Source organism: Leucoraja erinacea, chromosome 22 (assembly GCF_028641065.1).
Source record: "Leucoraja erinacea ecotype New England chromosome 22, Leri_hhj_1, whole genome shotgun sequence".
Classification (NCBI taxonomy): domain Eukaryota; kingdom Metazoa; phylum Chordata; class Chondrichthyes; order Rajiformes; family Rajidae; genus Leucoraja; species Leucoraja erinaceus.
In genome coordinates this window covers 26351162-26369130 of record NC_073398.1, presented here as the reverse complement: position 1 = coordinate 26369130, position 17969 = coordinate 26351162, and the positions used below count along the sequence as shown (strand labels likewise).

The window sequence follows — 17969 nt, the reverse complement described above, 5'->3', positions numbered from 1 at the left end:
GTCTTTGGACCAAACATTATGAAGGGCACTGTATCTTGAAGTAAGTCACTCATCTCCCAAAAGCCTTTTTAAACCTTACATGACACTTGTCAGAAATGTAATACTTCCCATTTACCTGGATTAATGCAGCTCCAAGACCCAAGAAGCCTGTGAGTGTCTATAAACCTGCCTGGCACCCCATTTGTCATCCTTAATTTTAACTAATTTCACTACTGACACACTCATGCCCGCTGTGTGCACCCATAGTTATGTAAATTATGTAAGGCTCAAGCCTAGGTCCTACAACCAGAATCTCAATTTACTGATTTAAGCAGCCAAATGAGTAGGAGGGTTGGCTATCCATCATGTTCTCGACTGCCTAACTCTTGGAATGTAGCAACTGCACATTTTTCAAGCATAGATTTGGCAACTCTTGAGCTTCTCCCCAAAGTCACATACCCAACTATTATCCCTTGAAAAATGCCAATGGTGTCAGACTTGGCTAACTCTTTTAGTAAAGCTTGCAATGATTCAAATATATACTCTGTGCATTCATTTTTACTAATGATTCAGTTATAATTTTAATATTCTAAATACCTTTTATTTCAGTGGAAAACAGACTTGACATCATACGAGTCAATTTATACTGGGCACTTTGCATTAAACGATCTCTGTTTTAAATGGTGAGGCATCTTCATTTTACTTGTTTTCCTACCGAAAATTAATCCTTCGCAAGTGTAAAATAAACATTTCTGGGATTAAGGGATTCGAAGTGTAGGGATTAAGATAAGTGTAGGGATTTGTATGAAAAATGAGCATTGAGATGATTTAATAACAGTGAATTTATTTCTCCTCCTCACCTACTAGATCATTAATTCTTTGCCAATTTCCCAAAAACTACAGTCGCCATTTATTATGTTACATTTTAAGACATGGACATCATTGCTTCACAACAGATAACCTAGGCTTCAGAATGTGGTTTAAATCATTTTTTAAATTTAAGGTGCAATAATTTACTTAAAATGTCAAGTTTTCATAAGAATTAAATGCTTAATGATATTTTACTCCTAATGGGATGATATGGACTAATGCCATGAAACTTGGGATATATATCAAAAGATAATAGTACCACTGTCCTTCGACTCATAGAAAGCACATACACAGAGGAGAATAGAATGGAGGAAAGTCATACCTGACACTAAGCCTTCTAAATCAGTCGGTCTCTTTCTCCAAATGAAATACGGTCACACTACATTGCTAACACAGACTGTTTATACTCACATAAGCATTGCTGAAGAAGAAACCATAGCAACCTGAAATAATCATTTTTTTTTCATAAAATCAACCCACACTTGGCATAAATTTCAGGGCACAAGGGTTGTCACAAGATATGATGTCTGTGGGAAGAACCGCACTGCAAATGCACTGGAGATGCCCTTGTAACTTTAGCTTCTCTATGCTTCTAAATACATTGTAAATTTACAACACAATTAAAGATTTTAAAAGTCTATCATTATATTGGAGAAAGAAAATGATTGGATTGATGGTAGATAATGGTTGGCAGAACACAGTGTCACTGCAGTAAAACAGATTGGGTGTGAAAATACCTGCCTTATAACCACAGTGCAGTTCTTTCTTGTGATACTTGATCTTAATTCTGGACATAACTACCACATTAAGTTCCTGAACTATCGCTTTAGTGGTCAATCTGTGTGGAATTTAAGAAAGGCGAAGATATCTTTTCCAGTTATTTCTTCATTCTTCTGTGAAACTTAATTATTTTTTTAATCCATGCATAGAACCACAGGTTTCATTCTACCTTGAGAAGCTGAAGCCTGAGTGGGAGAGCAGCCATCTTGCTAGAGAAAAAAAATCTACTTTAAAAAACCAGCGTGAAAACGAGGACGAGTGTTGTTTTTTTACTGAGTTTAGTGTGTTGCGAATTGAGGAGGCGGGACGTGGATTGAAGCAGGCGTCCGATTGGCTGAGCAAGAGGTAGAGGGGTGAATAAAAGGAAGACAAGATCTGGCGGAGCGGCTGTTTTAAGGAAAAGTGCAACTTGAAGCTTTGACTTGAGATGCTTTGGAGAGAAGGACTGAGGAGCTGACTTGTCAAACCCATAGCAGAGCAGCGGGAAGCGGGAAGCGTAAAAAGCAGTTGGGAACACACAAGGGAGGCAGGCTGGATCATATGATGTGCTGTAGCTGCACGATGTGGGAGCTGGTGGCCCCCTTGGTGATTCCTGGAGACCACATCTGCAGCAAATGTTGGCTGATTGAAGAACTCGAGCTCAAAGTTGACAACCTGAACTTCAAACACTGCGACACATCCGGGACAGGGTGAATTAACTGGATGTAGTGTTTCTGGAGGCAGTCTCGCCAGTTAGAGCAATTGCTTCCAAATAGGCCCGTGGTCGTGAGGAGGGTGTGACTGCAAGTGAGGTAAGCAGGGGGATTATGAGAGAGTTAGATTTAGCTCTCAGGGCTAAAGGAATCAAGGGATATGGGTAAAAAGCAGGAATGGGGTACTGATTTTAGATGATCAGCCATGATCATATTGAATGGTGGTGCTGGCTCGAAGGAGTAAGGTGGGCCAAAAATTGTAGCGCTATCGTGTACCGTTTTGGCATAATTTCAGGATCACACTCACAGACAGACATTCGGACAGTTCACAGACATAATAACAAACAAGATGAGAGTTTTAGTAATATATACTAGACCAAGTGGGACCAGTTAGGTCCCTGTCACATGGGAGCGCTGGTCCCCAGACGCAATATTCCACCAATCACCTATAGCCCCCAACTGTACAGGCGCGGCTGACGGGTTCCCATTGTGATGCCAGAGATCCCCGTTGTGATGAGAGTCATGGCAAGTGCATCACGCCATTCCTCTTCCTACCCCTATCCTCCTCCATATGCCCTAATCTTCTCCTCCCCTCCCCGTCTCCCTCCATCTCCTTTCCCCTACGCTCAGTAACTCCCTCCCTCCCTCCATAACCCCTCTCCTCTTCCTATCCCCTTGACGTAATTGTGAGGTGGAAGGTGATGTCATTGTGGGAAAATGCTCAACCAACAGCTTAACTAATTTCACAAATTAACTCCATGCCAGCTCATCTCTTGTTATACCATCTCTCAACATGAAATGATATCATTCTTATTCATTAAGGCTACTAAACACCAACTTGCCACTCCCAACCCTTCAAAACGTTTTGTATTTTACCTGATCACCAGGTATATTTAATTGCAAGTCCTTGCCATCTTATAACCGTTGCAATAATGATTAACACGATTGTATCATGCAAGCTGAATTTGTGTTTGTAATTCATTCAAATTATTCTTTATACTTTACACGCTTATACTTTATATATTTGTGTAAATTATGTTTATTCGGGAAACACACACACATTGGTTCTTCTTCAACGCCAACTCAAACATTTCTTAATTCCTTCTTCTACTTCAATTATTTTTAAATTTCTCAGCCCGTGTGGTACCTTAAACATAATTTCTGACTATTGATTTAATATTCCCAAATTTTTTTCTTGTTGCAATTTTTATTCAAATTCTCTTTTTCTTTAGAACCATAATTTTCCTCAATCCCATTTAATATCTTAAGGTCATTGGCACCACACCACATATGGTTACCAGTGGAGCTCTAGTCTCGACCATTTTTAAATAGAAAGCAGGCGTATGGTTCTTTCCTGGACAATGCAATTGAACCCTCTTCTGTTCATCACTTCTTAATCCAAATATTCACCTTTGTTTACCTTATTTTAATATGCATAAGGACAGGGAAATAATCCAGAGATTGTACTCCTTAATATCATATTCTTTAATGTAGCACCATACATTCTCCAAAGTTCATTCAAACCAACATGACATTGAATGGATGTATTTGCATACTCCTCCCTCAATCTCAGATATATATGTTATATGCTCCCTGCACAGGAGCAGTTACTTCAGGCCGTACGCCTCTAAATCTCTCTTCCTACATCCGCATTCCCATAATTTCAACTACAGGCTCTATTAATTCCATCTTTAAATTTCCATAATCACAAATCTCTCTTTCTTCCTACTTGCACTCTGCTTTCAACTTGCATTCTTCCCCTAAACTCTTCATTTTTCCTACCTCCATTCTTACCTAACCCTCATAACCTTTGTATTTGCTTTGACACCTGAACCTTTCCTTTTCCCATTTTGTTCTTCACCTATCCTCTCAACATTCCCACTTACATTCCATGATATCATCCCATGGTCTTCCAAACATTCAATCCACAGCACTCTCATCCTCCTGCCTCCACTCTCCCATTCTGGCATAACCACAAATAAGTCGCATTTCTATAGCCCTCACCATTCCTGCATTCTGCAGTTTACTTCTTTACCCATTCACTGCCCTATCCCATGCAACCTCCCACCAACTACTGACCTGATTGTAGAGTGCACAAATATGCAGAGCAGTGTTCCCCGAGGCATTCTGTGTGCTCATGTCCGCTCCATAAAACAGTAGGTGTTCTAGATGTTGCACATGCCCATACCGGCAAGCCTGAATTAAAACAATCAATGATTAGAACTGCGATAGGTCATCACTGGTACAATCAATCCATCAGCCTGTGAGTAGCACAGAAAAGTATAGCATTTATTTTTCTTCTCTACATGTCCTCACACAACAAATACTTTGCTCGGTGACTTCAGAGTGCAAATTCAACTTGAATTTTCATAGCATCTTCAACAGTTAAAGTTCCCACATAAAAGCTGATATTCCAGCAAAGCTAGTGGTAATAAGCAAGATAACCAAACGTCTAGTTAATTAAGGTTTTTAAGGAACTTATCAAAAGAGATTGTGGTATAGAAATAGGTTAGTATGTGGAAAAGAACACTACAGTTTAAAGCTAGGTGAAAAAAAACTGTCAGTTTAAAAAACTGTAACAAATTGTCTAAACTGTGAGTAAGGTAGTTGGACCAATGCTAGAGAAAGTGAGTTCTCGTAGGACTGCTATGTTCTGCTAAGGTACAGGAAGCAGGAAGAAAACTGGCAATGGAGTGATTTTTAAAATCTAGGTGTTTGAAGGCCAGCAGTTAATTTGACTGCCCTTGCTCTGAAGGCAACATTTGAACAAACAGAGAACCAAGAAGCTTGATAAAAATGGTCGATGAAAATAAATGGAGAATGTCTCCATTGGATAGTGTCATATCTGACAAACAGAAAGATGGTCATTCCAGGTTGTGAAGGTCGGTAACAACACTGAGGAGGTTTCCTGGAGTGTATACAGGATAGTTTTCTAAGCCAATATAGAGGGCAGGACATCCTACACTGGGTATTGTGTAATGGGGAAGGATTAGTTAGCAATTTTGTTCTACAAAGCCCCTTGGGCAACAGTGACCATATTATGGTAGAATTCTGCATTAAGATGGAGTGTGATACAGTTAATTCAGAGACAAAGCTCCTGGACTTAAAGAAAGGTGGTTTTGATAGTACGAGATGGGAATTGGTTAGGATAGACTGGCAAATGATACTTAAAGGGTTGACGGTGGATATGCAATGGCAAAGATTTAAAGAACACATGGATGAATTACAACAAAGGTGCACAAAAATGCTGGAGAAACTCAGCGGGTGCAGCAGCATCTATGGAGCGAAGGAAATAGGCAATGTTTCGGGCCAAAACCCTTGTTGTTCATTCCTGTCTGGCGTAAAAATAAACCAGGGAAAGTGGCTCAATAGCAGGTAACGAAGGAAATTATGGATAGTATTAAATGCAAGGAAGGGGCATATAAATTGGCCAGAAAAAGCAGCAAACTGAAGGACAGGGAGAAATTTAGAATTCAACAAAGGGGTTAATTAAGAGGGGGGGGGGGGGGGGAATAGAGCATGAAAGAAAGCTTGCGGGGAATGTAAAAACTGACTGTCAAAGCTTCTATAGACATGTGAAGAGGAAATGATTAGTGAAGGCAAATATAGGTCCCTTACAGTCAGAAACGGGTGAATTTAAGATAAGAAATAAGGGAATGGTGGACCAGTTAAACAAGTACTTTGATTCTGTCTTCACTAGGGAAGACACAAACAATCTCTCAGAAATGCTAGGGGATCGAGGATCTAGCGGGAGGGAGGAACTGAAGGGAATCCCCATTAGTCAGGAAATGGTGTTAGGTGAACTGTTGAGACTGAAGGCAGATAAATCTCCAGGGCCCGATGGTCTGCATCTCAGAGTACTCAAGGACGTGGCCCTAGAAATCGTGGATGCATTGGTGATTATTTTCCAATGTTCTATAGACTCTGGATCAGTTCCTGTGGACTGGAGAGTAGCCAAAGTAACCCCACTTTTTATGAAAGGAGGTAGAGAGAAAACAGGAATTATAGCCCAGTTAGCCTGACATTGGTAGTGGGAAAGAAGCTTGATTTGATTATTAAAGATGTAATAGCAGCACATTTGGAAAGCAGTGACAGGATCGGTCAATGTCTGCATGGATTTATGATGGGGAAATCATGCTTGACTAATCTTCAAAATTTTATGAGGATGTAACAAGTAGAATGGATAAGGGAGAGCCATTTAGAACAGGGACGAGGAGACACTTTTTCTCACGGAGAGTTGTGAGTCTGTGGAATTCTCTGCCTCAGAGGGTGGTGGAGGCTGGTTCTCAAGAGAGAGCTAGATAGGGCTCTTAAAGATAACGGAGTCAGGGGATATGGGGAGAAGGCAGGAATGGGGTACTGATTGGGGATGATCAGCCATAATCACATTGAATGGCGGTGCTGGCTCGAAGGGCCGAATGGCCTACTCCTGCTCCTATTGTCTATTGGATGTGGTGTATCTGGACTTTGAAAAGGTATTGAGGGGATGCTATTGACATGGATAGAGAACTCGGTTGGCAGACAGGAAGCAAAGAGTAGGAATTAATGGGTCCTTTCCAAAGTGGCAGGCAGAGACTAGTGGGGAGCTGCAATGCTCAGTGCTGGCATTGTGAGGTCATCCATTTTGATGCCATGCACAGGAAGGCAGATTATTATATGAATGGTGTCAGATTAGGAAAAAGCGAGGTGCAATGAGACCTGGGTGTGCTTGTACATCAGTCACTGAAAGTAAGCATGCAGGTACAGCAGGCAGTGAAGAAAGCTAATGGCATGTTGGCCTTCATTGCGAAATAATTTGAGTATAGGAGCAAGGAGGTCCTACTGGGGGTGGGAGATTGCAACCTTCACGTGGTCCGCCTTGTGTCAACCAATGCAATCAACCTGGCATGCACAATCAAATAAGATCAATTAGAACAAGTTGTCCTACAACTTTAGGCTGTGCACACCATACGCAAGAAGAAGAAGAAGAGGTCCTACTGCAGTTGTACAGGGTCCTGATGAGACCATACCTGGAGTATTGTGTTCAGTTTTGGTATCGATATTTGAGGAAGGAAATTTTTGCTATTGAGGGAGTGCAGCATAGTAATCACCAAGTTAATTCCCGGGATGAGAGGATATCTTATAGAAACATATAAAATTCTTAAGGGATTGGACAGGTTAGATGCTGGAAAAATGGTCCCGCTGTTGGGGGAGTCCAGAACCAGGGTTCACAGTTTAAGAATTAGGTGTAGGCCATTTAGGACTGAGATGAAGAAGATCTTTTTCCACCCAAAGTTGTGAATCTGTGGAATTCTCTACCACAGAAGGCAGTGGAGGCCAATTCACTGGATGAATTCAAGAGAGTTAGATATAGCTTTCAGGGCGAACGGAATCAAGGGGTATAAGGAAAAAGCAGGAATGGGGTACTGATTTTGGATGATCAGCCATGATCATATTGAATGACGGTGCTGGCTCGAAGGGCTGAATGGCCTACTCCTGTGCCTATTTTCCATGTTTCTATGTTTCTAAGTTTATCCAGCCTGTCCTTGTAGTTAATACCAGCTAATTCGGACAGCATTCTGGTAAAGTCTGAAGAAGGGTTCCGACCAAAATGTCAGCCATCCTTTTTCTCCAGTGATGCTGCCTGACCCGCTGAGTTACTACTGTGCTTTGTGTCCATCTTCAGCATTCTGGTAAACCTTTTCTGCAACCTCTCCAAAGTGTCCACATCCTTCCTGTAATGGGGGAACCAGAACATTATGCAATACTCCAAAGGCAACCTAACTAAAGTCTTAGAGGCTGCATCATGACTTCCTGCCATGATATCAATGTCCGACCAATGAAGGCGAGCATACTATACACCTTCTTTATTACTCTATCTACTTGTGTTGCCACTGGCAAGGAGCTATGGACCTAGAATCCAAGATCCCTCTGCACAACAGGTTCTGCCATCAACCGTATACATCCACATTACAATAACCTTTGAAAGTGCAAAACTCATACTTCTTCAGATTAAATTCCACCTGCTGCTTATTTCTGCAGTTGATCCATATCCTGTATACTTCGAACAGCCTTCGTCACTTCGCGACTCCAGCCTTTTTGGTGTTGTCTCCAAACTTACTCACCAACACATCTATATTTACATCCAAGACATTTATACACATCACAAATAACAGAGGACCCAGCACAGATCCCTGCGGAACTCCATTGATCTCAGCCCTCCAGCCAGAATAAAACTCTTTCACCACAACCGTTTGGCTTCTATGTTAATCAATTCTGAATCCATACAAGTCACCATGAATCCCTTGTATCTTAATCTTGCGGATCAGCCTATCATGTGGGACTTTATCAAATGCCTTACTGAAATGCATATAGACAATCACCCTATCCTCATCAATCACCTTTGACACATCCTTTAAAAACTCGATCAAGTTAGCTAGACCTTACCTGCTGCATAACAAACTATGCTGACTGTCAATAATTAGTCCATTCCCAAATGGGAGTAAATCTATCCCAAAGAATCCTCTCCATCAGCTCCCATACTCAGTTTGATGGCTTTTCATTTCTGAGCTTTGTTTTGGGTTGGGCATAGAGCTATGCAGAATATTTAGATAACCTCTGATAGATGACTCTGATAAAGCTCTCAAGATTAATTCCAGAATCTTAGTTTGGATTGCATAAAAATAAGTTGCCAACTTCCTAACGACTTTTTTCAGTGTGTCATAAAGGCATGATGCATCCAGCTGCTTTATGTTGCCATAAGATCTTGAAGACAGTGAACAATGAAGTCTCACTATTTTTTATTGCAATTCTGTGCAAGGCATGTTGGATGTATATCAGAACATTGATAATGGCTGAAATTTGCATAGGGTGGTTCAGTTGCTTCTAGAATGCTCCACCTAAATAGGACAATTAGCATTTGGTAAAAACGTATAGCTCCCTCCCCGTTCCACAGCCCCAGCAAAATTGATGAGCTCCTGCTATGAGAAATCAAGGGGAATGAACAGGTTACATTCTATAATTCCCAGCTATTATTACATCACTCATTCATGTAATAGTGACCTTGTTCAAGTCAGTACACTCTGTCCACTGCCAGCCATTTGCCAAAAGATATTTTTACCTGATGGATTTCCTGCCAGCCATTTTCATCCATACAACCCACATTGGCACGGTCATGCAGAATCAGTTCACAACAATAAGGGTCTCCTCCCACCATTGAACTATGGTACAAAGGTGTTAACCCCCGGCTGTCCTTGTAATCTGGAGAAGCACCCAGATCTAATAGGGTCTGTATAAAAGAGACAGAAAGAAGGTTGCTAAAAGATGTACCCACATACAATATACAGTCATAGAGAATGATTATTTCAGGTTGTACAATCATAATGCAGTTATTACAATAGGCAAAATTCCATTAATGGTGAGAGAATTGCAAACAATACAGGGTGATTATATTATAACGTAAAAAAAAATGACAGCCAGGAATTAAACAGAGAAGATTCAGAAAAACAATTTCTTCCATTAAAGTATTCTATAAAGAAGGACCACAATCTTAACATTTGAAGTATGCTGTTTAAGAGTAACACTAATAAGCATTCTTTCACCGAACAGATAGAGGTATTCTGGAACTCTCTTATCTTTTAGGCCAAAAGTAAGTTTCAGCTTTGAAAATTACACATATTTTTTCGTATCCAAAAGAAAATTTGGGAAAGGCTTCAAGGTTGAAAGGCTTGTTTATTATCTAATTTGAATGATGACAGTTCTGAGAGTGCAGCCATTCTTCAATACTGCACCAAGGAGTCAGTCTCAAAAATGGGCACAAGATCTGGAGTAGTGATCAAATCTGTTACCTTTAGGCTCATCAAAATGCCTCATGTCCACATACAGACACACCCTTCACACATGCATCATTTCTGAGTCACGACTACAAGAAGTATAGTGCATCAATCCAGCTCCTTCAGTCCTTGCATGTTTTAGCTAACACTGTGCATAGTTTCACATTTCCAGCAACGCTTATGCCAAGGAGCGACTTTCTTTTGTGAGTAACACAGTTTAATGGCTAGCTCACTGGCAGAACAGCAGGAGACCTACTGGACATCATATACCTAAAAGGATAAACTGGTTCAAGTGAGCATTATTCAGTCCATTAAATGTCAAGGGCAGGAAGAGAAAGTAACCACTTGTTTGCTTTCAGTTCTCCACATTATGGATAGGATACACGCAGACATTTACTACAATGATTGCTGGACTCCAATGGAAGTCAGACAACTAAAATTAAGATTCCATTGCATGCAATTTTGAGGATTAAGGAACAATTTCGCTGGGTTGCAAAATATTTGGGGAATGAACAGATGAAAGGCACAAATTGTTGGTAAATTTGGAGATGACACCAAAATTGATATAGTAGACAATGAGAAAAGATATCTATGTTCACAAAAAGATTTAGATCAGTTCAGAAGGTGGAACAAAGAATGGCAACTGAAATTTTAATCTGACAAGTGTATGACATTTGAACAAATAAATGGATAGGAAAGGTTTAGAGGGCTATGGGTCAAATGCATCAAATGGAATTAGCTCAGAATGGCAACTTGGTCAGCATGAATGGGTTAGGCTGAAGCTGATGCTGATGCATCAAACGCGTTTCAGATTGAGATGGAAAGCAAGATCGGGACTCTTTGCTCATTATTACCATTAGCATGTGATTTTTCTACATTCACTTCAAAGTGTGATTAATTGCTCCCGATTGCCATGCACTTTTTAGTATTACACTATAAAAAGTGTGAAATTGTGTGCACAGTTAATGCAGCTCGAATCATAATCTAAGAATCCTTATATCATGAAATCAGGTAACCATTATTGGTGTAGTGTAGAATGATCTACTTACTATTAGTGCTGCATGATTCTGACATCGTACAGCCTTGTGTAAAGCTGTTAATCCATCCCGGGTCCTAAAATCCAAATGAGCTCCCCCACTTTTCAGCAACTTGATGATTTCAGATGTGCTCTCCAATTGTGCAGCCAACGTTAATGGACATTCTGATAGTAACAGGTAATATGAGGATTAGATTAGTAAATTATTCTCTCTAAATCAAAACCAAAAATAAATGTATTCATGTAATTTATGCAGAGTTTAATATTAAGTCAATGATCAGAAGTTCTCATAAATGTATTGCTGATACAGCTATAAATGATCCAGCATTTTTCTCCAGAAGATTAAAAGGGCAGTGTACAATGAGTGCAGGAAGATATGGCTAACGTCCATGCAAGGGTGGGGATGCACACGTCCATGAGAAGTACATTATTTAAATGTGCAGATATGGAGGTAGATAGGATGTACATAATAGATCAGAAGGAATTAAGCAATCCAATACAATTGCTACACCGCGTGCTCCCAGATCCAGGAATGCCCGATCCACAGAAACCAGGAATCTGACTAAATACAGTTTCCTGTGGACACTAAGTGCTGGGTCATGCAGCATCCCTGGAGAACATGTTTTGGTAACATTTTGGATCAAGATCCTTCTTTGTGTTCTTGATTGCAAATACAATTCCTCCCTTTATCCTTGAATGATCCTGCCTTCTCAATGGATGCGGTCTTGCTTTTATTATAGGTAGAATAAGCCTTGGCATTTTCTTTAATCCAACATCAAATAGTTTCAAAACTTATTTTGGCTCTTCTAATCTCCTGCCTTTGGTTCTTTCATTTTTTTAATGTTCCTCAAAGGCTCTGTATGATTTCATTTTCTTAAGCCACACACTTTCTTACTTTTTGACCAAGATTATTACGTCTTTGGACATATAAACCCACCAGACCATGCCAGCCCTAACTTTCCTCCTTACTGGAACATGCCAGCGCTGAACTATGGTCAATTGCCCTTTCACCGACTCCCACATGTCTGATGCATTCTTCCCAGCAACAACTGCTCCCAATTTACTCTCCCTAGCTCCTGCATTATAATATTGTAATCTGCCATACTACAATTTAGTACCCCCCCCCCCCCCCCCCCAGGTCCAGATTTATCTCTATTTGAAATAGTCTTAACACCTGTGGAGTTCTAATCACTATCCCCAAAATCCTCTTTCACTGAAGCACCAGTCACTTGGCCTGGCTCATTCCTCAATACCACGTCTAGTATGATCCATCCTTGAATAGGACTGTCCACATAATGTTTTCAGAAGCCTTCTTGAATATTCTTAACAAACTCTGCCCTGTCAAAGCCTGTTGCACAATATTGGGGAAGTTAACGTTGTCTACCACAACAACCCTGTTCATTTTGCATCTTTCTGTAAGCTGTCTACATTTCCGTTGCCTATTTTACCTCCCTCCTCTTTCACGATTGAACCATCTAAACCCTGGAACGTTGAACTGCGGGTCGTGTCCCTCTCACAACTAAGAATATGTTATTGATTGATTGGCTGAAATATCATGGGAGCAAACCCTTCATCCCATCGAGTCCATGCCGATCATCGATTCTGCATTCACTTGTTCAATGTTACTCCATTTTCACATCTACTCCCTGCACACTAGACGCAATTTACCGAGGCCAATCAACCTATCAATCCACACGTCTTTGAGATGTGGCAAGAAACCAGAAAACCCAGTGGAAACCCAGTCACAATAATTCCACACAGGGGGGCACCCAAGGTCAGGTAACACCTGGGTCTCTAATTCTGTAAGACAGCAGCACTACAAGCTGTGCCACCCTTGTTTGTTGTGTTATTGTAGTAATGGGCCTGCAAAACCACAGCAAGTAAGAATTGTTGGGCATGTCACCTATTTACCTTGGCCATTCTGATAACATAGAATCAGAGAGTCATAGTGGAAACAAGCCCTTCGGCCCATCTTGCCAACACCGGCCAACATGTCTCAGCTACACTAGGCCCACGTTCCCGCGTTTGGTCCATATCCCTCCAAACCTGACATATTCATGTACCTGTCTAACTGTTTCTTAAATGTTGGGATACTTGCAGCCTCAACTACCTCCTCTGGCAGCTTGTTACATACACCAACCACACGTTGTGCGAAAAAGTTATCCCTCAGATTCCTATTAAATCTTTTCCCTCCACCTTAAACCAAAGTCCTATGGTCCTCGATTCATCTACTTTAGGCAAGAGACTGTGCATCAATTCCTCTCATGATTTTATACACCTCTACAAGATCACCCCTCATCCTCCTGCACTCCAAGGAATAGGGTCCCAGCAGACTCAACCTCTCCCTATAGCATAGACCCTATAGTCCTGGCAACATACTCGTAAATCTTCATTGTGTCCTTTCCAGCTTGACAACATCACTCCTATAACATGGTGCCCAGAACCGAACACAATACACTAAATGCACCATGTTATAGGAGTGATGTTGTCAAGCTGGAAAGGACACAATGAAGATTTACGAGTATTTACCAACGTCTTATACAACTGCAACATGATCTGCCAACTTCCATATTCAATATTCTGACCATGCACCTGCACTTCTAGATCCCTCTGCTCTACTACACTCCCCAGAGTTCCATTCACTGTGTAGGTCCTGCATATGTTTGACATCAAAATTAACATCTCACATTTCTCTGTATAAAATTCCGTCAACCATTCCTCAGCCAACCTGGCCGATCAATAACAATCTTGCTGCAATTTTTCACAACCATCTTTACTATTTGCAAAACCATCCACTTTTGTATCATCAGGAAACTTGCTAATCTTGCCATGTATGTTCTCATCCAAATCATTGATATAGATGACAAACAGTAATGGGCCCAGCACTGAACCCTGAGGCACACCACTTGTCACAGGCCTCCAGTCCGAGAAGCTACCTTCCACCATCACCCGCTGCTTCCTTCTATGAAGCCAATTTTCTATACATTCAGCTATCTCTCCGTGGATCCCATGTGATTTAACCTTCCAGAGGAGTCTACCATGCTGAACGTTGTTGAATTCTTTGCTGAAGACCATATATATACATCCACAGCTCTGCCCTCAGCAATGTTTTTTGTCATGTTTTCAAAAAACTCAGATTTGTGAGACACCCACATACAAAACCGTGCTGACTATCCCTAATCAGCCCTTGTCCATCTAAAAGCCTGTATATCTTATCCCTCAGAATAGTCTTTAGTAACTTTCCGACTGCAAATGTTAAGCTCATTGGCCTACAGTTCCCAGCATTTTCCCTGTAACCCTTCTTGAATGGAGCACGTCCCAAACCAATAACCTTTACCACCAAAAAGGATTAGAAGGTCATGTACATGCAGATTCTCCTCCAGGTCACACACCATCCTGACTCGGAAAAAAACTGCCATTGTTTCAACATGATTGTGTAGGAGTCCTGGAACCACGTCACCTAACAAAATCATGGGAGTCAAATCAAATCAGATACTACTATACATAAATATAATAAAGTCAAACTCAGATGCAACAGGTAGAGCACTCTGATGCAGAATGCAGAATATAGTTCTCAGCATTGTGGCACACAAATAAACTGAGAAATTAGGCTGTTTGTTGATATCTAAATAAAATTACATTTGTAAATCTCAAGATACTGAAATAGTTGGCATCTGCATTAACATCCCAGGCAATAACATTAACAGACACTGAACTAGACTGGTAACATAAATGTTGTGGTGACCAGACCAGGTTGAAGCCAACCTTTTCTCCAAAGAATGATATTCCCTGATGAAGGGTCTCCTATTCCCGCAGAGTTATTCCAGCTTTTTGCGTCTACCTTCTTAACAGCACAAACATTTCCACCACCTATAAGGCACATATCAAAAGTGTGATGGATTATTCTTCACTAGGTTGGATGACTCCAGCTCTACTAACCCTCTAGAAATTAACATCACAAAGAACAATGCAAGTCCTTTATGTAAAAGCCAAGTCTCACGTTGCGAGTTGACACAAGTACCCCAAGTGAAAGACTCGTGGTTGTGTACAAGATTGCAAGTGTATGATCAAGAGTTTAACCGAGTTCCCACGGGTATGACAAGTTTGCCGTTTACTTGTCATTTCTGCGATGTTCCAAGTTCGTCTCCCAGTTACTCTTGAGCCAATCCTGATTGAAGGTTTGTTTTAATAAGCAACAGTGTTATGTTTTAATAAGCAACAGTGTTAAAGAAGACCTCTGCATCCTGCGGCTTTGTTTTAAAGATAGAATTCAGCGCGGCCGCATCTTCTGATGTGACCTACAAAGGGAAAATGCACACCATCCAGTGCCAGAGCAGTTATACTTATGATTTGTTTGAAACACACAGGTTTGATATGTTTTAATTGAATTTACTGCCATGTCTACACACTGCGGGGAGATGGGAGATGAAATCTTTGAATGTGGACGGATGTGCACATTAGATTGTTGCGATACAACTGCTGATGGTAGTAGCATAATGAATTCTGAAGTGTATAGACATAACCTATCTGCTCAAGTTCAAACAAATCTCAAAACTCATTGGCCGGCGGTTCATTCTACAGCAAGACAATGATCCCAAACATACTGCTAAAACGGCAAAGGAGTTTTTCAAAGCTTAAAAAATGGTAAATTCTTGAGTGGCCGTCATTCACCCGATCTGAACCCAATTGAGCATGACTTGTATATGCTGAAGAGAAAACTGAAGGGGACTAACCCCAAAATAAGCATAAGCTAATGATGGCTGTGTGGCGGTCCCTGGGGGGTAGGCCACTCCTTGGATCATCCCTCTCGTCGATTGAGGGACAGAGGCGTTGGTCTGCCACGGGGCTTCCAGAGGACCCTCAGTTGTGTGTGCTCTCGCTGTGTGATTAAAGACTACTGTTTGAACCTGCCTGACGTCTGGCCTTTTCCTGACCTCGTCCAGGCCGCTACAGCTGTAACACAGGCCTGGCAGAGCATCACCAGAGTACACACCCTGCAACCAGTGATGTCCATGAATCGCAGACTTCAAACAGTCATTGCATGCAAAGGATATGCAACAAAATACTAAAAACTACTACTTTCATTTACATGACATTGCTGTGTCGCAAACATTATGGTGCCCTGAAATGAACTGCACATTGTCAGATTTTACAGCCACTCTTTACGGTCCGGGGCCACTCTGGGGGATGGGAGTCAACGGGCACACCGTCTTGTTCTTGGGGTGGCGGATGAGGGGGCGCAGCTCGGGCTGTGGGCGAACTGCCACTTGTCGCCATAGCGGCCCATCGGGGAGCGGGTTCCTCTGGAGTTGGAGCGGGGCTGGGCTGGAGTTGCTGCTGGCTGTGGGTCTCTGGGTTCTCTGTGCTTGCAGTGGGCCTGGTGGGCCTGGAGGTCGGTGTCCCGTTGGTCCTGACATCTCTGGCCACCCCCCCCCGGACAGGAGCTGAGACTGGGAACTGTACCGCCCTTGCCGCCACCCTCTGCAACTGCAAACAACCCCACTCACCTGCTCACCTAACCCACCCATCCCCCCCCACCTTTCCCTCCCAACTCCAGTCCCGTCCCGACACCCTGGGAAACTGAAGGGAGCGACTGCCCCGGGGCGACTGGCCCTGACCTGCTGGCATCACCGACGTGAAGACAGTGCAAAACCCCCGCGCCGGTGCAATGGGCGGGGAGCTGGAGAGGGGAGGGAAGGGGTCACACACATGGCCTGGAAGCAGAGGGGTGTAGGTGGGGGTGGTGACAGATAGGGCCAACAATGAGTGGAGAAAGACAGAAACACTGACGTGCAACAGTGCATGATCTCTCTCGCGTTATGGCAGGTGATTGTCGCCTGCCCGCTGTTTCTGACGCTAAAGCCTTGGGATCTTTGCCCTTCGTGTTGACGTGGAGGGGGAGGGGGGTATTGTGCTGTTTGATCGCCTCCTGCTATCCCAGGGACAGGGAGACACAGCGGCTTTTGAGGCTGGTGGGCAATCACTTCCAAAGTGTCTGCCCACACAGTCAGCACACCTCTCCTACACTTGTCTCCCGCACTAAGATCATCCCGCAGAGAATGATCTCAGCCTAACCCAAGAGCCATGTCACCCCAGACAGATTAATGACGCCCCCCCCCCAACCTCTCTCCACCTCAACTCACGCCTGGTAAAACTAAGCTTTGGCTGATGTCTCTAACAGTTTTATTCTTGTTTCTCAGTCTCATAATGACTTCTTTGACTTTCATTGGCACAACTTTGGTCCTCGTGTTGATAAACAGCAATAAAAGTTTCCAAAGGTGATGGAAAGACTGGAAGAAAGACTAGGTGCTGAGAGCTCTCTTATACCTGCATTAAGGGGGCAATTAAACACACCTGAGCAATTACAAACACTTGTGTCCCGAACATTATGGTGCCCTGAAATGGGTAAATGAGTTGTAGTTTCTACATGGTGAAACCAAAATGAAAAAAATGGCCTTTAATAAAATCTGACAATGTGCACTTTAACCACATGTGATTTTTTTTCTATTACAAATCTCAAATGGTGGAGTACAGAGGCAAATAAATATATGATGGGTCTTTGTCCCAAACATTATGGAGTGCACTGTATCCCTCCCTCCTAACCTCATTCTCCTGCCTTCTCCCCATAACCTCTGACACATGCACTAATCAAATATCTATCCATCTCTGCCTTAAAAATATCCACTGACTTAGCTCTACAGCCTCTGTGGCAAAGAAGTCCACAGGTGCACCACTGAAGAAACGTCTCTTCTTCTCTTTCCTAAAAGAACGTCCTTTAATTCTGAGGCTATGACATCTGGT

At 42.1% G+C, this 17969-nt stretch overlaps 1 protein-coding gene across 1 annotated transcript in view; it reads right to left on the bottom strand.

The window, feature by feature from the left end:
- The window catches only part of shank3a (SH3 and multiple ankyrin repeat domains 3a), a 530257-nt gene that overhangs the window by 313361 nt on the left and 198927 nt on the right, over window positions 1-17969 (bottom strand). Inside the window, exons 7-9 of the mRNA XM_055653270.1 lie at window positions 11182-11333; window positions 9421-9588; window positions 4401-4517 (exon numbers count right to left, since the gene is read on the bottom strand). Coding sequence (XP_055509245.1) covers window positions 4401-4517; window positions 9421-9588; window positions 11182-11333 — 437 coding nt within the window. The remainder of the gene's footprint in view (window positions 1-4400; window positions 4518-9420; window positions 9589-11181; window positions 11334-17969) is intronic.